Source organism: Alligator mississippiensis, chromosome 3 (genome assembly GCF_030867095.1).
Source record: "Alligator mississippiensis isolate rAllMis1 chromosome 3, rAllMis1, whole genome shotgun sequence".
NCBI lineage: Eukaryota > Metazoa > Chordata > Crocodylia > Alligatoridae > Alligator > Alligator mississippiensis.
The window spans coordinates 215,635,794-215,656,883 of NC_081826.1; the positions used below are offsets into that span (position 1 = coordinate 215,635,794).

General features: G+C 42.5%; 1 protein-coding gene across 5 annotated transcripts in view; it reads left to right on the forward strand.

The window, feature by feature from the left end:
• FBN2 (fibrillin 2) overlaps positions 1-21,090 on the forward strand; it is a 307,967-nt gene that overhangs the window by 168,004 nt on the left and 118,873 nt on the right. For all 5 annotated transcript variants that reach the window (XM_059724895.1, XM_019478066.2, XM_059724893.1 and 2 more), the window contains 4 exons: positions 4,542-4,661; positions 10,094-10,231; positions 11,653-11,703; positions 12,248-12,373. In XM_059724895.1, coding sequence (XP_059580878.1) covers positions 4,542-4,661; positions 10,094-10,231; positions 11,653-11,703; positions 12,248-12,373 — 435 coding nt within the window. The remainder of the gene's footprint in view (positions 1-4,541; positions 4,662-10,093; positions 10,232-11,652; positions 11,704-12,247; positions 12,374-21,090) is intronic.

Genomic DNA, 21,090 nt, shown 5'->3' on the forward strand with positions numbered 1-21,090 from the left:
GTAAAACTACTACAAGGTGGATAGATAATTGGCTCAATAGCCACAAGCAAAGGGTAATTATTAATGGATCCATATCAGAGTAGCAGGAGGTTTCGAGTGGAGTTCCACAGAGATCTGACAGGGTTCAGTGCTGTTTAGTGTGTTTATTACTGACATGCTTGGTGGCATAAAAGCTTCTTGAGCAAGTTTGCAGACATCACAAAACTGGGAAAGATTGTGTACACGCTAGAAAATGGGAGTGCAATGCAGAAAGTTCTTGACAGATTGTAAAGTTGGGCTAGAGCTAATAGGATGAAGTTCAATGCAGACAAATGCAAGGTGCCACACTTCAGGAGGAATAATAAAAAAAACAAATATAAAATGGGTGACAGCTGACTGGATGGCAGCAGTATGGAAAAGAACTTGGGAATCTTGGTAGATCACAGACTCAGTATGAGTCTGCAGTGTAATGCAGCTGCACAAAACGCAAAAGTAGTTTTGAAATGCATCAATAGAAGCATTAGGTGCCAGATGCGGGAGGTAATAGTGCCTCTATTCAGCACTGGTTAGATCTCATCTGTGTGCAGTTCTGGACTTCACATGTTAAAAAGGACATGGAGAAGCTCATGAGAGACTGGTGCCTGCTGAATCTGGGGGGGCATCCGCAGAAGCCGCCAATGGCAGTAGCCCTGTCAGGGGGGGCACTAGCCCTGCTGACAGCATAAGTGTTAGCAGTCGGGGGGGGCACCGGCCCTGTGCACCCCCTACCAGTTGCCTATGAAGAAGTTAGAGAGGGTTCAGAGGTGGGCAACAAAGATGATCAAGGACATGGAAAGCAAGTAATATGAGGAGAGGGAACATGATAGCAATCTTCAAATACTTGAAGGGCTGCCATAAAGAGGAGGACATGGACAATTTTCCTGAAGTTGCAGCAAAGTAAGTTTAGATTGTATATCCACAAAAATGTATTCACTGTTAGAACAGTGAGGTAGTATAAAAGACTGCCTAGGGATGTTGTAGACTCTCCATCACTGGAGGTGTTCAAGAAGAGGTTGGACGGCCACTGATTGGGGATGATCTAGACATATCTATGTTCTGCTACTGGTATTTCCCATGCCTCTGTGCTTTGTTGGTTCCTTCCCCCCACCTTTCTGCTGCATGTATCAGGATGTTCTTAAGCCTCCCTCAGAGGCATTCAGTGTTAGCTGCAGCCAAGGCTGGAGTCTTTGACTGGGGTGTGCCAATACTTCTGCTGGGACCAAAGCCAGAGGTTCCTTGCTAGAGGGCCTTACCCTGCCACTCAGCGTCAGACTGATCACCATATTTAAGGTCAGGAAGGAATTTTGTCCCATGTTGGCTTGGTATGGACTATAGGGATTTTTGCCTTCTTCTGTAGCTGGGGCCCTTTACCTGGGATGTCTTAAACATGTATTGACAACATTGCATAGAAGCAGGACGATGACTTTCTGCTTTACCTGTGGTAGGCTAGGGTGCTAGGTCTGCGTTGTGTTAGGGTTGACAGTAGTTTTAGAGTTTAGATTATGTTTTGTATAGGATGGTTTGGATGGGGCTGATCCTGCCTGAGGCAGAGGGCTGGATTAGATGATTTCTGGAGGTCCCTTCTAGCCCTACTTTTCTATGACTCTATAAGCCCACCTGAGGGGTCAACAGAGGCTATTCAGTTCTTTGTTGCTATGTACAAGCTACTCAGGGAAACTGAGGCATCTAACTTTATAATAATATGAACAAATTCAAACCGGAAATAATACAATAAAGAGAGAGGCCAAGGTTTTTGTGACATCTTTTACTGTACCAACTATATAGCTGAAGGAGACATTTGGCAAGCTTTCATTTTTGTCAAAATTCTCTCCAAAATATACAGTTGGTCCAATGAAAGGTATCTCCAAAAAACAAACAAACAACCCTTGCCTCATACATTTCCTGGACCATCACTGTTACAACAAGACTCCAACTGAACTACGACAAAACCAAAATCTGACTCACAGGGTTCTCTGGGTGAAGGGGGCCTAAAACTCAAATCTTCTTGGGTAAGTGGGAAACTGCTCCCCCTCCCCACCCTCTGCCCCCCAGCTCCCTCCAGTATCTGACACCCAATAATTTTGATTCTTCTGCAACTAACATTTTGGAACTTACACTTATGCCTAGGTGATTTTCTTCCCCTATAAGCATCTAGCAGGCCATGATGAAGCCTGTTGAGCATGCTAAGTTGGGAAGCATTGAGTGAGCTGTGCCAAATCTGAAACCATGTGAAGTGCCAAAAACTGCAATTATATAGCTACATAAGTATCATTTAGGTGTGGGAAAGGGAAATAGGTTATGGCCCTAAATGTATGTTCTTCCCTTCCTGGGTACTTGACTTTAGTCCCTGTGGTTGTATTTGTAGAACTGCTAAGCATGCACAGCTGCACTTGAAATCAGTAGAATCTGTGCTTATGTTTGGGCTTATATAATTCTTTGTATCCTGAAAAATTAAGCTGTAATCTTACCACATTGTGCATTAACCATTAGAGACAATTTTTTACGTTAACCTCTCTTTCTCTATACATTAGTTCTCTTTCTGTACAATGGAGGAAATTATTTCCCACTGGGGAAAATGCTTATGAAACACTCAGTTAAAATAATGTTGAACACGACACAAAGTCCATTCAGAAAATTAATAATTCTGTCTCCAGAGCAATGCAGTACGTAAGGTTGAGGATGACACATTGAGAAAGAAACAAAAATACAGGGGTTTTTTTCCAGTGAATTCCATCCATCTTATACACTGAATGATATTTGGAAAAATATTGCCTTTGATCACATTATTAAAGATTTTATCATAATGCACATGCATAAAGGAAACAAATTAAAGTTGCAATGGCAGCCATAATGTTTTTTTTCCTAACTTGTCAGTGGCTGACTTTACAATGTAGATGTCCTTTAATATAATTTTATATATGAATTTTTTATATAACAGTTCTGTTGATCACTCATATGCCTTTGAAAAGAAGGTGGTACATTTCCTAAGCCTAAGAAGGTGGCTCAGATATGATATCTGCTCATTTTTAAATAATGCCTTGCAATGTAATGTAAGATGGCAGAAGGCACTGGATATGCAGATTCTTCCCAAGTCAGTTGTATCCTGAGGATCATTTAGCATTTAACTTAATGTTTAAGAATTCAGTGGCATCACAACAGGGAACAGGAAGCTTGCATTTATTCTCGGAAGCAACAGTTCTGTATGGTAGCAGGAAGGAATGCTGCTATTCCCTAAAAATTGACAAGGACCAAGTCCTACTCAGTGTATTTAGGTGAACAGTCCCATTGTAGATTTGTGAGATTTGACCCTTAAAAACTGCACTTTCTTTTGAGGGTAATGGGAGATATCAAAGTCTCTGAAGGTTTATGTTTTCTAGGTATTTTCTATCATTTTAATATTAATACATATGCAATTTGGTCAATGGTTTATGTGCATATTTGTTCTTACGACTTCAGAAGCCCATACAAGTCAAGAGCACTGAAGATTTGATATGACGTAATGCATGAAGTAGGAAATGGTACCTTTGGTACTACTTCTGCAAAATAAATTAAATAGTTTGTGTTATCTTTAAAAGCAGCCATTGATGCTATTACTGCTTTAATAGATCCTGCATTTCATTTTTAATTACTTTGTGCCAGACTATTTAATTTTATGAGCTTGGCCTTAGTCACTACTTGAGAACATAAGCACACACTAAAACTTTCATAACTGACCCACAACAGGAACTGTCTAGTTGAATTAGGATTTCTGATTTGATTTGGGATCCAAATAAAAAAATGAAATTGGTGAACTGCAGGAAGATATGGGTATGTACCCGTGAGTGTTCTTCAGAAGAATTTTCTAGGGTTTGTTTTTTTTTAACTAATTTTTTTTCCCTAAAAATGCTAATATTATCAGCAGGGGCTCTATTTCTACATTTAGTCAGACTTAAAAAAAAGGAAACAAACCTCATAGGGTGAAAGGAAGAAAGAGTAAGGGATGAAGAGGAATACCATTTACAGCATTACAGTTTTAGTCTGATTTCTTGAGCACTTTCCAGGACTATGGAACCCTAGCCAGCATTGTAATATTTTGTTTCTGAGAGGGTTTTCTTAATTCTTCCAAAGCCTCATGGAGCCATAAATGACAGAAACAATAAAACCTATGTTTGTGCACAGTACATTGTGGCTGGGAATGTGTTGTTTTCCATAAAAAAAGGATTCTGATTTCTCGCAGGACAATCATAATTGATTCTGGAAAACCTTTTAGTCCAAGTTCGTGGAAGTCTTTTGTCTTTATAGGAAAGAGCCATTTAATTAGCACTTTGAATATATGTACATATACATGCATATGGCCGTCCCTTACATGTGCTGTACCTCACATTCTATAAAAGCAAAAAAAAAAAGGGGTGGGGGGGGGGGAGGGAAAAATGAACCAAGTTAAGCATGCATGCTGGTATATCATGGTTCACAGCAGCATTTCTACAACGTAATATTTTCCAGAAACAGCAGTCCTAACAGCATCTCTCCCTTCTGGATTATAGATATAAATGAATGTGAAAGCAGCCCGTGTGTCAATGGCGCCTGCAGAAACAATCTTGGTTCTTTCAACTGTGAGTGTTCACCTGGCAGCAAGCTGGATTCTACTGGACTGATCTGCATTGGTAGGTTTTTTTGTGTGTTTTCTTTTCTTTTTCTTTTTTTTAATTAGCACTAATCAAATTGATAGCATTGATTTTTAAATGTAACATCAAAACAAACAAACAAAAAGAGTCCTAGTAATTTGCACTTGGTAATAGACTGTCACAGGGTTGGCTGTGAAGCCTTTTTTACTTGCTTTGTGGATTAGATTGATTGAATGCAGACTAGTTTGCCTGTTTCCTTGGAAGCAGTAACAAACTAAGAGCTAGATATGCCGCTTTCTTTGATAGTATTTAAGCTATTTTCATGTATACAAGCCCTGAGTAGGCTGAAGGAGGTACAGGCTATGCCCCTTATCCGTGAGAGAGAGTTAGGGAGAAGTGTGAATAGGTATCAGGTCCATTATTAACACTGGTGGTTATTTTCTCCCAGACGATAAGATATCAGTTTAACTATGGCTGTTGTCCAAGAAGCTATCATAACAAAGTTAATACCACATCGTACCTTTCCTTTGCTCAGGCCATGGAAGGTTTCCTCTGAATTCATCTGGAATCTTCCTGAATCTTACCTGGTTACAAGTGTTGGCATGATTTGTGGAATACACGTTGTTACAAGTATCCTTAGTTGATGATGATCTGGTAAATCAGGTGTTGATTGGATTTGGTTAGAACTAGCAGCATGCTTTGAAAGAGTTGATTGCAGGGTGACCTCACCATACCTACTGGAGTTTTCAAGGCACATTTATCAGTGGATTTGTTCCTACATTTTTAAAGGCCTTGGAAGATGATAGACCCTTATTTACCTCAAGTGCCCACAAATTTCCACTATCATCTTAATAGTGCAGTGCGGTTAAGGATATTGTGAGATGGGTTGAGGTGGAACATTTTTAATGTTTTGAATTGAAACTTTTAGTTTTCTTTGATTCTCATGGGGTGCATCTGTACATGTGCTTTACTGCAAACTTGACTAATTAGCTCCACAGTAACATATCACTGTCAACATGGACACCCATATTAACATCCAGAACAGGTACTATCCTATGGCAGAGTAATTTACGCTGCCACAGTGCATGTATAGACAGTGACCGGGGCTGGCTGGGGCACAAGGGCTCTACAGTGCAGGGGCTGCCTACAGGTTAGCCCCACACTGTAGCACCCTTGTGCCCCAGCGAGCCCCTCTGCCACCTGACGCTGCCACCCAGAGCCCAGGGCTGACTGCTTGACCTACTGCCAGCCAGAGGCTGCTTCGCCACTCCAAATTGCTGGGAGCTTGGGCACAAGGTGGCAAAGGCCTGCAGCAAGGCAGCAGCCCTGGACTTCAGGAGGGCGGATTTCAATGAGGTAAGAAGAATAGTCGGGGAGGCACTGAGGTCCCGGAGGGGAGAGGAGTCGGGTGTCCAAGAAGAGTGGTCGTTCCTTAAGGAGACAATCCTCCAAGCCCAAAGGGAGGTAATCCCAACATGGATCAAAGGGGGCAAGATAGTGCAAAAGCTGCCATGGCTCACCAAAAGCATACAGGAATGTCTCCTAGCTAAAAAGGAGGCATACAGCCCATGGAAGGGAGGGGACATCACCAGGGAGGACTATACCTTGGTTGCTCGGGGCTGTAGGGGGGCGGTCAGGAAGGCCAAGGTAGAGATGGAACTGGGACTAGCTACCCAGATCAAGGACAACAAGAAGTTCTTTTTTAAATACATAGGGGGTAAAAAGAAGGTACCGGGTAATGTGGGGCCTCTGCAGGACATGCTAGGAAATATGGTTGTCACACCAGACAGCAAAGCTAACCTATTTAACAATTTCTTTGCCTCCATTTTTCTAAGCAGGGACTGGGGCACCCCCCTGCACTGGGACCCCCATAGGCCCCAAGGGAGGCGCACCCAGGCCTAGGGTCGGTGAGGACCTAGTCAGGGAACTTCTGGAGGGACTGGACGTATTTAAATCAGCAGGTCCTGACGATCTCCACCCCAGAGTGCTGAGGAAATTAGCAGAGGTCATTGTGGAACCCTTGCACGGCTCTACAAGAACTCATGGTGCTCTAGCGTGGTGCCAGAGGACTGGAAAAGGGACAATGTGGTTCCTATTTTCAAAAAAGGGAGGAAGGAGGACCCAGGAAACTATAGGCCAGTCAGTCTTACCTCAATCCTAGGTAAGCTTTTTGAGAGAATTATCCTGGCGCATGTCCGCGAGGGGCCAGCAGGGGAGATTATGCTTAGGGGCAATCAACATGGGTTCATTAGAGGCAGGTCCTGTCAGACCAACCTGGTGGCCTTTTGTGACTAGGTCACAAAATCCTTAGAAACAGGTGTAGCAGTGGATGTAGTCTTTCTGGACTTTACGAAGGCCTTCAACACTGTCTCTCACCCCATTCTCATTAAAAAACTAGGAGACTGTTTTTTCGACACCTACACAGTCAAATGGGTCACTAGTTGGCTGGAGGGCCACACCCAGAGAGTGGTGGTGGATGGGTCTTATTCGACCCATCTCTGGAGGGATGTGGGTAGTGGGGTTCCACAGGGCTCGGTCCTCAGACCCACACTGTTCAACATCTTCATCAGCGACTTGGACAGGGTTGTAAAAAGCACCCTGTTCAAATTTGCAGATGACACTAAGATGTGGGGAGAAGTGGGCACTCTAGAAGGGAGAAATAGGCTGCAATCGGATCTAGACAGGTTACAGGGGTGGGCAGATGAGAATAGGAAATGTTTCAACACTGACAAGTACAAGGTACTGCACCTGGGGAGGAAGAACCAGCAGCATACCTACAGGCTGGGGAACTCCCTTCTCATCAGTGCAGAGGCAGAAAAGGATCTTGGAGTCATTATTGATGCCAAAATGAAATGGGTCGACAGTGTGGGGACGCGGCCAGGAAGGCCAACCGTACCTTGTCATGCTATCTTGTCATGCATCCACAGATGCATCTCAAGCAGGTCCAAGGAGATGATCCTCCCCCTCTATGTGACACTGGTCAGGCCGCAGTTGGAGTACTGCGTCTAGTTCTGGGTGCCGCACTTCAGGAGGGATGTGGACAACATAGAAAGGGTCCAGAGGAGGGCCACCTGCATGATCAGGGGGAGCAGGGCAGGTCCTACGAGGAGAGGCTATGGGACCTGAACCTGTTCAGCCTCCACAAGAGAAGGCTGAGGGGGGATCTAGTGGCCGTTTACAAACTAGTCAGGGGGGACCAGCAGGCATTGGGGGAGTCCCTGTTCCCCTGAGCACTACCAGAAGTGACAAGGAATAATGGTCACAAGCTGGCAGAGGGTAGATTCAGGCTAAATATCAGGAGGTGCTACTTCACAGTCAGGGCGGCTAGGATCTGGAACCAACTTCCATGAGAAGTGGTGCTGGCTCCTACCCTGGGGGTCTTTAAGAGGAGGCTAGATGAACACTTTGCCGGGGTCGTTTAACTCCAGTACTCTTTCCTGCCATGGCAGGGGGTCAGACTTGATGTGCTCAGGTCCCTTCTGACCCTGCCAACTATGAAACAACATATAAACGCTGTACCCAGGAGCAGCTTACTCTGGTGTGAGCTATGTCAGAGCTTATTGTATATGGGTTTCCATGACACTTTAGTAAGCATTAAAATAAGTTACTTTGCATTAGAGATCACATATAGATGTGGCCACTATGTTTTAAACTACTGCTTTTAAATATTTAAATATTGTTTCATTTCCCTTCACCATAATAATTTTTACAAACGAATGCAACTTAAGAGAACTGTAGTGCTTATTGGAATGCTATTGAATAACCTAATGAGTCAAGAGAATAGTGAAATTGTTTGTAAAATGGAATAAGATATATTGTCTGATAACATATATTCTTTTGGGGAATTATACTGCAGTAGGAAAACTTCGATTTTTTTCTGTGAAATACTAGTTATACCGTTCTGAGTTACAGTTTGTAAAATTCTCATAGAGTACACAAAGCAGGAAGTTGCCATCTGCCTGTAGCATGTACATATTCTTATTCAGGTCAGAATCAAAGAAATGCAAGTGGCAGAAGAATGCTTTGATGCTCAGTAATAAATAACTTTCTCACCAGTCACAGTGACTGCCCTTTCGCGAATTTTGTCTGAACAACAAAGACTATAGAAAATAAAGGAAATTAACTCATAGTCTGAAATAAGATAAGACTAATAGACTTTGGCAGGAAGATTCAAATACAGCCGATGTGAAGAAAATCACCTGATAATCATATACTTGAAATCATTTTGCACTGTATTACTTTGACATGTTGGCTGCATAAAATTAAAATTAGCCACAGGAAAAGCTAGCTTTATTCACAAAGAATTTCTAATAAAGCAGGAAGCAAATTCACTCTTGGTATAAAGGATACATTTTCTCTGTTTTAGCAATGAGTTAAAACTGGATGGCAATTTATGCGTGTGTGTGTGTGTGTGTGTGTGTGTGTCTAGATATGATAAACTAAAATTAGTGGATCAGATGAATTCCTGATGCAATTCTAAGGCAATGAGATTACATCAGGGAACAATTTGACCTATTTATTCCAAGGGTAAATTCCAAGGAGTGTTTTGTCTCAGGCAGAAGCAATGCCTATCGGCAGTCCACAGAACACAAGAGGAGCATGGTTGCTGGCCTCCCCAACCTCCACACCTGTTGTCTAATGCAGAATCCCTATGTCTCACTGGCATACCCATGAGGCATCAGCTGGAGATACCCTCTCTGCCTTGGGGCAGGTGGGGAAGGGTGAAATAAAGGAGTCTCCTATTGCCCCATGGCTGGAGAACCTGCCTTTGCGGTGACTTTATAACTAGAGCACATCCTTGTAATGCTACGTTTTTGTAGCACTGCAGAATACTGAGACACTGACTGCCCAGTCCCTAAAACAACTCCATTGCTTATTATCAAAAGTTGGCACGCACAGAATGGAGGCTCTTTTATGGTAGCATGGCATTGAGACGTGCCCTAAGTTTCTCTGACTTTCCGTGAGAGTTCAACTCTTTCAAATCTATATGACTAAGTAGCATTTGGTCTTTTAATCTTACTCTACAAATTTATTTCTAGTGTAATTCTAATGAAATCACTGGGCTTACACCAAGTGGTATCTTTTCCATAGCACATTTTCATTTTCTGAATGCTGTTTTAAAATTGACTTTACCTTTCAGTGCAGTTTGAAATGATTAGTTAATATATGTTACGGTGTTTGTGAAGTAGTGTAGAAAGAATACATATGAACATGTAGACCTATTCACAAAACTTAATGCCAGATACTGTACATTTTGATCTTAGTCAGCTTAGAACTCCTGCTTTGGCTGGAGCTACTCCGAGTTTACATGAGCACATCAGAATTTGCAGTTTGCCCTTATAGCAATATTTATGAACATTTTTTGGATTATTTAAGTTATATTTGTGCTAATAATAATAAACCCATAATCCTAATTAAACATAGCACATAAATACCTGAGAGCTCCCTGTTCTTTTTCTAATCCACTGCAGATAGTCTTAAGGGAACATGCTGGCTGAACATCCAAGACGGTCGTTGTGAAGTGAACATCAATGGTGCTACGCTGAAATCTGAATGCTGTGCAACGTTAGGAGCTGCGTGGGGTAGCCCTTGTGAACGATGTGAATTAGGTATGGTTCTGCGCTCTGTTTTAGGGGGGAAGGGCAGAAATGTCATCAGATAAAATAATTCTTCCTTAAACAAAGCATCTTCCTTAACAGAGTATTTTCAGTAAAAAGATGATAATATGAGGACTTAATGACTTCTGTGCTTCACTGTGTGAATCCCTTTATAACCCACAAAGCCCACCAATTGTTTATATTTTTAATGGATTTCTACAAGGGTAGATTCTTGTCATCTGTGGTGCAGATGTAGGCAGAGAGATGCGTAGGCAGGGAGATGGTATGGTGAAAAGAGGCTGGTGAAAAGTCTATAAGGGGACTGTATCTAGAAGGCTGCTGACACTCAGGGTGCCTGCACACAAGCATGGGGGCTGCTCTGTGTGCTGTAATTATGTGTCAGAGCATACTTAATTAATTGTCAAAAAGCTTTAGTTCAAGCTCCCCTGCCACCATTTTGAAGAGGGGAGGGGACACAGATACATGAGATGCTGCAGCACTATATTTGGAGCGGCTCTTAAAGCACAGCCCCCTCCCACCCCACCCTCCCGCATTCCCAAAGTACATGTAAAAGTGTCCTCTGTTCCCAGGTGTTTTAAAACACTAAACATCTGCGTTAATGCTGTTATTAGCTGTAGGGTAGCAGCTGTTATTAGCTGTAGGGTAGGTAGAATTCACCTAACAAGTTAATAATGCTACTCATCACTAAGTCCATGTTAGGCAATTTCAGCTCTTGCTTTTTAAATAGGACCTTAATACGTTCCAGTTAACATCTTTCTTTTTTTACTATAAGGTTGGATGGGACTGGGGAGAAAGGTCACAACATTTCTGGTTCTAACTAAGAGTATCTAAGCCCTACATCTTCATGGAACCTGCTTTTCTCTCCCCACTGCTTCCTGCATTCAGATATTTTGAGAACCCTAAAAAGTCGAGTACTTGCTTGTCTGAGTTCGCTGGGCATTGATTTACAGTGCAGAAGCCTTCAGTAGTTGCACTGCTTACTGAGATGGCATTGTTATTTCTGCAGGAAGGTATACTAAAAATAATCTCAGGAAGCTAGGATGAAGAGAGAGAACATAAGTAGCTTGTATATGTATGTGATATGTGTATAAAATAAAGAAGTTATGATTACCTCTTATCTCTAGTAGGGTTTGATCTTGTAAGGGACTGAGCATTCTACCTGCAACATAGCAAGGCTCTTAAGAGAGAGCATGACTTAATTCCTGAGACTACTTACTAGTTTATAGCTACACATGTGCTTCAGTGTATTTCTGGATTACAGTCAAAGCACTCAGCACCTCACAAGCTATTAGGGATCCAGTGGAGGAAAGTTACAAAGAAAAAGTACCTTTCCCCCTTATTAACTGTTACGATTCTATAATATTGTGCAGCTCTATCATTCCAAATCAATGATGTATTGGTTTTGTTTCCAGACACTGCTTGCCCAAGAGGATTTGCCAGAGTTAAGGGTGTTACCTGTGAAGGTGAAGTTATTTTTTCTTATTCAATACCTGCACTTTTTTGCTAAAAATGGGGTAAAGGGAATTTCTTGCTTTTTTGTTATTGGAGGTTTTAAGCACATTAACATGTCATGATTGCCATCACAGGCAGTGAAGGCATTTAGAAAGCACCACCCTACTCTAAGACATTGTAGGAAATCAAGGAAATCTCTGTAATAAAGACACAGAGCAACTTAGAAATCTGATATATCCATGTCCTTCAAGGTTCCTTCTATATATAAGTAGAATACTCATGCCTTTACTCACCCTTGCTTAGTGCAGTGGATCATCCCTGGAAAAGGGACTATGGCTTGGCTATCTCTATACAAGGTAAGGATTGGGGCTACTATCAGCCAAATGTAACCCAGAAGAGTCTTCAGATCCTAATACTGTATACATGAAAATCTTCTGATTACCTTCACATAACTTTAAAATCTCAGTAAGGTCTTATAAAACTAGTAAAGGCATGGATATCTTGAAAAACAAGTATACTCCCTTAAATGTTTCTTTGTATTTTATTTCACAACAGATGTAAATGAATGCGATGTTTTCCCGGGGGTTTGTCCTAATGGACGGTGTGTTAACAGCAGAGGGTCATTTCACTGTGAGTGTCCTGAAGGCCTGACACTGGATGGAACAGGTCGAGTGTGTTTAGGTAAGAGCAAGGTCGTCTCCTCCTCTAGCAATGTAGCTGCCTTCATGTTTTTGTACACTTTAAAATAATGGCAGAAGGAGTGTGAAAGGGTGTTGTACCTGTGAGTTCTGGGCTGCATCCAGAGAAGCGTGGATATTTGGTTCCCTGGGAACAACTAGTGATAGCGCACCTTGTGCGCCTGTGCCACTCGTGCTTTGGTGTGCACCAAGTTACCCCGGGTGGGGTAAGGAAGGCTAGGGCAGCACTGGGCTGGCCCCAGCAACCTGACCTGGGGTCCTGGAGGCCTCCTAGGGCTGCAACAGCAATGATCTTGCCACTTGGAGCCTGGCTGGCAGCTGCAGTGCAGCTCCAACCAGCCATGCTCTGATTTTGAGTGGCACACGCTGCCGGTGGTCAACCCGCCTTTCCCTCCTGTGCTGCTCCCTTGCAGCATGGAGAATAGCTGAAGGTGTGGTATGTGGTGCTGCAGATGAGTCTGTAGCACCACGTACCACACAGCCATGCTTGTCTGGATGCAGCCCTCAAGTGCTTTGTGTCTTGAAAGGTATTTTTTAGTGCATGATGTCTAGTACAAAACAGTGTGTGCTGGTTTAGGGAAGAGTTAACCCCTACTTCAAAAATAGACACCTGTAAGGCTTTTTTTTGTTGCCATTTTGGCTGAAGGAGGTGTAGCTCCTAAGCTTACTCTTATTCATTTACAAAAATCTCTATCTTATATTAACCAATGATTTAAACTGAGGATAAGTTGGGAGTGTAGAGTAGTAATGCAACAGCAAGTTAACTACTTTGTGATTCTAGTCGGATCATTCTGTGAAGATTGTCTCACTGCTTGACTGTTCCCACCTCAAGCTAAGCTAGCACAATTCTTGTGTAGATAACTTGAGCTGAAACTGCAGTGAAGGCAAGTACTTGGACTTCAGTTTTTTGTCAGTGGAGGAAACTAATGTTCTGAGCAAAGAAGAAAAACTTTAAAATACTTGAACCTCTATGACTGAAAAACATTAATTTGCACTGACCGGTTTCATTATTAAAGTTTCTACTAACCTTTCTTGAATTGGTTTCTGAGAGACAAGAAAAAATGTCTTATATGTGGCTTGGAAAAGCTGAGGGTTTCATGTTCAAGCATAGTAACTCTTAGTACTTTCAGAGAAAAGAGCACATTATTCTTCCTGCTAGTACGTAATGCAGCAATTACAGGTGTGTGAGGGGAGGTTTTTGATCCCTCAGTTAGGGTTAACTTTACATTTTATAGTTTTCTGCCAAATCCTGGCGAATCTTGTGGCAAAGTCCTCTGTCCCTTAGAATTGTCAAAGACTTGGGAATTGTCTTTCTTGCTCCCAGCCTGGAAGTACAGCGTGGGATCCTTTTGCATCAAGGCCAGTACTTGTGTGTCAGTGGAAGAGCAGTGGACACAGTCTCTCCATGCCTCATAGTCTATTTATTCCACACAGACCTGTGTTGGTTTAGGCCTGTTTTAGATTTTCTCTAAAGGAGTTGGCATCATTTTACTGTGCTGGGCCAGAACTTGTAAGCTGGATTCCTGCCACAGGCCACAAATCCACCCTTCCACCTACCCTGAGATCTCTAGCTGCCTGTGCTTACACTCACTGCAGATATCTAGGCCCTCTGCAGCAAAGTAAGCATAAGCAGGTGAGGGGAGTAGCAGGGAGATCTGCTGAGGAGAGTGCTATGGAGGGGACTGGCAGTTTGTCACAGCTGTGAGCCACTCAATTCGTGAGTTGCCCCAGGCTGGATAGACCTTTTTGGACCAGATCCAAGCTCTTTTTGGGCCAGATCCGGCCCATGGGCTGTAGGTTGCCCACCCCTGTTCTACAAGTTTATTACTTTCTATCTGAAGTTGAAGCTGGTCCAAGTTACATCTGGCAGCTTCAGGAAGCATCCTGTAATCTGATTGGGACATCTGCTGTTTTCCAAGTGTAGTTTCATGGTTTGGATACATAAAACCTGGCCTGGGGTCCACCTGTCTAGGAGATTCTCACTCCCTATGATGCACTACCACAGTTAGGATCAGAAAAAGACTTTGAGTTTCATCTACCCCTTGTAAAAGCATTCTCCATGCAGTTCTTTCTTTTGCAGCTCTTTCCCCCCTAGGATCTGAAATAGTCTATTTGTTGACCTGTGGGACATACTACAAAGCCCCTCTCTTTGTATGGATGTTGGAGAAGGGCTATGAAGCAGAAGTTGAGAGTGGGGCTTGATTAGTGCAGTGGTTCTCAAACTTGTCAGACCCCAGGCACCCCTAGTTAGACTCAAGGCACCCCTCAGAAAATGCTAGCTCTTAGTTTTCATTTTTTTTTTTTTTGCCTGCTGCAAACAAATCAGGAACATCATGACAGATTGGAATGATTTTAACACTATGGATTCTTATTTGAAATCTCTGGGTTTATCTTGTGAATCATTTTTGCACACTTAATAGTGCTAATGTTGCATGGTACTCTGTAGCACCCTTGAAAAGATCTCAATGCACCCCACTTTGCTGCAGCACTCTGGGTGAGAATTGCTGGTTTAGAGGGTGTGTTAGGGCCTTTGTACCCACCACAAAATTGGCCTTTAAAGCAGCTTAAATGCCTTTTAGCACCTCTTTAATGGTGTTGCTGTTTGGACACTTGGTGGTGTATTCCACTCTAAATGACTTTGTAATGTAGCAAGATAAAATACCTCCGAGGTGTTTTGGTTTACTTCCTAACAGAGTGCTACCCACTGGCACCCGGCCCGGGGGGTGCCACAGCCACAGTGGGAAACACCAGGCCCTGCACAGCTCAGGAGCTGTGCGACCCAGCAGCAGCCCATGCAGGAGGGCTTGACTGACCAAACAAACAAACAAACAAAAAAAGCAGCAAGCAGCTTGCTCTTTTTTTTTTTTCTTCCTGGAGCCTGCCTGCCTGAGCTGCACAGGGGCCTGGTGCTTCCCTCTGTGGCTGTGGGGTGGCCAGTGCTTCCCTCTGCAGCTTTGGCACCCCCAGGTTGGGTGCCAACGGGCAGGTGCCACCTGTGGGGGTGCTGCCACCGCAGAGGGAAGCACTGGGCCCCGGTGCAGCTCAGGAACTGCTCAGCCCACTGGCAGCTCACTCCCCCCCTGCCACCAGGGAGACAGGTAAGCTCTAAGGATCAGGCCCCTGCCTTTGTGTACACACCACAGGGGTTTAGTTCAGTTTAATTATCTCTAAATTGAAACGGTAGGTTTTTAAAAACCCACCGTTTCATTTTAGGAAGAACTAAACCAAATTAAACCCCTGTGGCATGTACAAGCACCCTTAGACTGCAAGAATCCCAGGACTGATGTTACCTGCTGACACAAGAAGAGTAGGAGGGAAAAATTCTGTTGCTTTCACTTACCTGTTTTTAAATATGCATCACCCAGAGCTCCCTTTGGTGTGGAGCTTGTAGAAGAGCAAAATCTAAATAAACAAAGAAATATTAAAAAAAATAAAATTTTCCTATAAAGCCACATATGTTCAGTCCTCTTTCAAGAAAATACTTTTTTAAATGGAGGTTATTGTAGAAAGTGGCTAATACGCCTTTTTAAACTGTTGGTTAAGTGTGAAAAGAGCATTTTGCTAAACAGAAAATCAGGTTTTGGACAGGTGCCAGGTAGAATAATCTAAAATTGTTTGTTTGATTTCAGTTTTAGAATGGTTCAGTTTGGATGACTGATGCTGTCTGAGAAATCAAGTGATATGATTTACTCCAGTAGCTTTAAATCTTCCTAGTTCCTCATCCATTTTCAAATTTGTGAGCCTATAAAACTTTTGGAGAGATCTACTGTTTTTTACTATTTTATTGCTGTAACCATCACAGTTATACTTTCATTGTATTTCTCCTAGGAAACATGCATTCAGCTTGGAAATATGACAACCAGAATATTATAATAGCAGCTGAAAACATATTGAATTCATTTAAAAAAGTAATATCCAAAAATAAAGAATTAGAAACAAAGCCTCCAGAAAGTGCGGGGGGAGAGAGGGATGGCAGGGAATCCTTAATTAAGGGAAAAAATCCCACCCGTCAGATCCCAGAAAAAACAAAGTAAGCCTGTGCTGGGCCAGACAATAGTAATAAAGAAAAGGTCAGATGAGTTCAGGCAAGTGAAATGTTCCTTAAAGGTTTTTTTGCAGTAGGGTCCTTAGAAGATGTGAACTGTAGAGGAGGGCATAGCAAGCTAGCCTTTTTCTTCATATATTGTATTTCCTTTTGCAGATTGAACTTGAAAGTGAGTATATTTCATGGTTATCCTTACTTTTGTCCTTTACTTTTTTTTTTATGGTGATGGCACTCCGCATGGTCTAGCCACTTATTTAAGTACCTGATCTCTTTTGAAAATCTGGCACTTAGGGCTTGCTTTTACATGGAACATCTGTACATGCTCAAGGACATTGAGGAAATGCATTCTTAGCTGATTTTGCACTAATAAGAGCACCAGTCTTCAGTGTTCAACTGCCATGTCACAGAGGCAGATACAAGGCCAAGGATAGGAGTAATACTCTTATTAAATTGATGAGTATCGTTCTTAAGACTTTCTGACATACCCAGAGTCTACACCCCATTCATTTCTGCTTTGCTTGTTTGACAGTAATTGGGCAGCAGAACATATGTCTGACATCTAATTTCAGATGTGCTTAAACATATGTTTACTCTGCAGACAGCGGCTTTCCACTCCTTGTTCCACATTACACAAAATCAGCACAACCAAGGCCTTAGTAATTTCCTTTATTTTCAGAGCAGTTTAATTCTTCATACATTTTTCTAAGCAAGAAAGATGGCAATTTGTTCATTCCATGTTGGCTGTATTTCTAGTTATGCCATATAAATCAGTTGCTATTTGCTTTCTGGGGAGTAGGTGATGCTAATGTTGATGATGTAACGGTGAATAATTTCTGGAAGAAAATTTGAGCTTCTATGTTGCCTGGCTTGCTGGCAATAGTTTATTCTGAACTCCATTGCTGAACTTCAGTACTGTTTTGGCATTAATTTTTCTTATATATATATTAATTTCTGATGGGTAAAATAAAGGAAAGACAGCGCTCTTCCCTTCCACCCCCAACAACAGCATACTGTTGATTAGCATTCCGTTTGCAATCTGCTATACCCCTCTGGTCCTGTTCTATAGTATTGCAAACCAGCTACTCATTCCCTGATTTGTAATTGTGCATTTAATAGCTCCATTTTATGTATAGTATTGGATTGTCTTTTTCCTTCTATAATTTCAACCTATTAAATTCAAACTGTTTTGAGACTACTACTTCAGTTTAGCAAGGTCATTTTCGATCCTAGCTCTACTCTCCAGTTTATCTGCAGCTCCACACAACTTGGTGTTATCTGCAAAATTTCTAAGTGATCACTTAATCCCATCCTCAAAATCATTAAAAAAGATATTAAACAATACTAGGCCCAGGATAAGCCCCTGGCAAATCCCATTTGAGATCTCATCTTAGTTGGACATCAGGCCACTGATGACTATGAGCCATGATGATTCAACCATTCATGCACCCACTTTAAAGTAGCTTTATTTACATTGTATTCCCTTATCTTATTTATAGGGAGACTATATCAAAAGCCTAGCTAAAATAGAGATGTATCAAATTCATTACTCTCCTCCACCCAAAAATCCCATTACCTTGTCTTAGAAGGAAATCAGGTTAGGCAAGAGCAACTTGTTCTTGACAAATCCATGTTTCATAGATTTCATAGACATTAGGGCTGGAAGGGACCTCGGAAGATCATCGAGTCCAGCCCCCTGCCCAAAGGGCAGGAAGTCAGCTGGGGTCATAGGATCCCAGCAAGATAAGCATCCAGTTTGCTCTTGAAGGTGTTCAATGTAGGGGCTTGAACCACCTCTGGTGGCAGGCTGTTCCAGACCTTGGGGGCTCGGACAGTAAAGAAATTCTTCCTTATGTCCAGCCTGAAACGGTCTTGTAGTAGTTTATGACCATTCAACCTAGTCGTCATCCCTTGGGGCGCTCTGGTGAACAAACGTTCCCCCAGATACTGGTGGTCACCCCTGATAAACTTATAGGTGGCCATCAGATCACCCCTGAGCCTGCGCTTTTCCAGGCTAAAGAGCCCCAGGGCTCTCAGCCTGTCATCGTAGGGTCGGCTTCCCTGACCTCTGATCATGTTGGTTTTTCCATATTACCTTCCTATTCTCTAAAGTGCTTAGAAATCAATTCATTGGTGATATACATGCATAGTGTTAACATCTCATAGAAAAAGAGAAATAACTCAAAATTTGGACTAGCAAATGTTGGTATGTATGCATCTCCACCTGGCTATATGCACCTTTTTATATAGTTTTGCTTAATAGATTTTATTCAGTCTTTTTTTTTTTTTTTTTTACATACTTGATAATGCTAGTCCTAATCTCCCCTTTTCTACTATTAATTTTGTAGTAACTCCCAAAGAGAAATTTGACAAGGAGCAGTTTGCAGCTCACAGCTGATAGATGGAGGTGATGCTGGCTGGCGTAAGGAAGTTTTATTTTAAGCAGTACTACAACTTTACTTTAAGTATGCCACTTCTTCCTGCCAGACTTTATTCAATAAATGTTAGTTTAAATTACAAGGCGTAATTCCTGTTTTATACTACTCAGGCATTTGGACCATGTGATACATTCCTGAACTAAGTGTACTTTCTGCAAACTGTTTAACATACTGGAGTCATTTTAATGGGAGCAAATATATACTGGATTTACTCAAATCTAAGATGACTCTGAATTTAAGATGACCTACCCACAATTAGATCCACGTAAGGGGAAAAAAAATATTTTTATATACAGACCTACTGATAAAAACTACAGCAATACCAGTAAGTCATAAATTTGATATTAGCTTTAATTCAATTCAAGCATTAACTTTACCTATATTAGGTTCTGTCTAGAAAGTGCTACTCCTTTCTTAGATCCTGCAGCTTAGGACTGGTCCTTTCACATGCATCCTCACTCTCACACTCTTCACTGTTCTCATTTTCTTCCTCATCTTCCCACAGAACATCATCTTCAGTTACATCCATGGCATTGGATATACAGCACTTCTTGAAGCCTTTAATAATGGATTCTGAAGATATCTTTTCCCAAGAAGTCAGAATTCATTGGCAAAGCAGTGCTATGGCTGGTTTCTTAATCTTCCCACCAGGTGTAAGCACTTGGTTCCCTGCCAAGAGCCAGTCTGAGAACTGACACTCTAAATGGTCCTTAAAGGGCTTATTCACCATGACATCTAGTACTTGAAATGGAGATGTCATACTAGGAGGTATCACTACAAGTTCACAATTTAGTGATAGAATTTTTACTTTAACATATGGTGAACATACTTGAGAACTTGCTTATCAATTTTAGGAAAACAGCCTTGTTTTGGATTTCCAGATATTTTCCATGTGAATTTAACATTTTCTAGTTTCCTTTTAATTGTCTCCATCAATGCACATTTGCTTCAGTAACATTAAACTTCCTTCCCACGTCACAATTATTTGCTTTTCAGCATAATTAATAACCTTTATTTTGAAGTTAGTATCATACATGCACCTCATTTCTTTTGGTATCTTCACATTTTCATAGATTCATAGATTCATAGATGTTACGGTCGGAAGGGACCTCAGTAGATCATCGAGTCCAACCCCCTGCATAAGCAGGAAAGAGTGCTGGGTCTAGATGACCCCAGCTAGATACTCATCTAACCTCCTCTTGAAGACCTCCAGGGTAGGGGAGAGCACCACCTCCCTTGGGAGCCCATTCCAGACCTTGGCCACTCTAACTGTGAAGAAGTTCTTCCTAATGTCCAGTCTAAATCTGCTCTCTGCTAGCTTGTGGCCATTATTTCTTGTAACCCCCGGGGGCGCCTTGGTGAATAAATACTGACCAATTCCCTTCTGTGCCCCCGTGATGAACTTATAGGCAGCCACAAGGTCACCTCTCAACCTTCTCTTGCGGAGGCTGAAAAGGTCCAGTTTCTCTAGTCTCTCCTCGTAGGGCTTGGTCTGTAGGCCCTTAACCATACAAGTTGCCCTTCTCTGGACCCTCTCCAGGTTATCTGCATCCTTCTTGAAGTGTGGCGCCCAGAATTGCATGCAGTACTCCAACTGCGGTCTGACCAGCGCCCGATAGAGGGGAAGTATCACCTCCTTGGACCTATTCGTCATGCATCTGCTGATGCACGATAAAGTGCCATTGGCTTTTTTGATGGCTTCGTCACACTGCCGACTCATGTTCATCTTGTAATCCACTAGGACTCCAAGGTCCCTTTCCACTTCTGTGCCACCCAGCAGGTCATTCCCTAGGCTGTAGGTGTGCCGGACATTTTTCCTCCCTAGGTGCAGCACTTTGCATTTCTCCTTGTTGAACTGAATTCTGTTGTTTTCTGCCTACTTGTCCAACCTATCCAGGTCTGCCTGCAGCTGTTCCCTGCCCTCCGGCGTGTCCACATCTCCCCATAGCTTTGTGTCATCTGCAAACTTGGACAGAGTACATTTCACTCCCTCGTCTAAGTCACTGATGAAGACATTAAAGAGTATCGGTCCAAGGACCGAACCCTGCGGGACCCCACTGCCCACACCCTTCCAGGTCAAAACCGACCCATCCACCACGACTCTCTGGGTGCGACCCTCCAGCCAATTTGCCACCCACCGTACTGTGTAGTTGTCCAAGTCACAGCCTCTTAACTTGTTCACCAGTATGGGGTGGGATACCATATTGAAGGCCTTCCTGA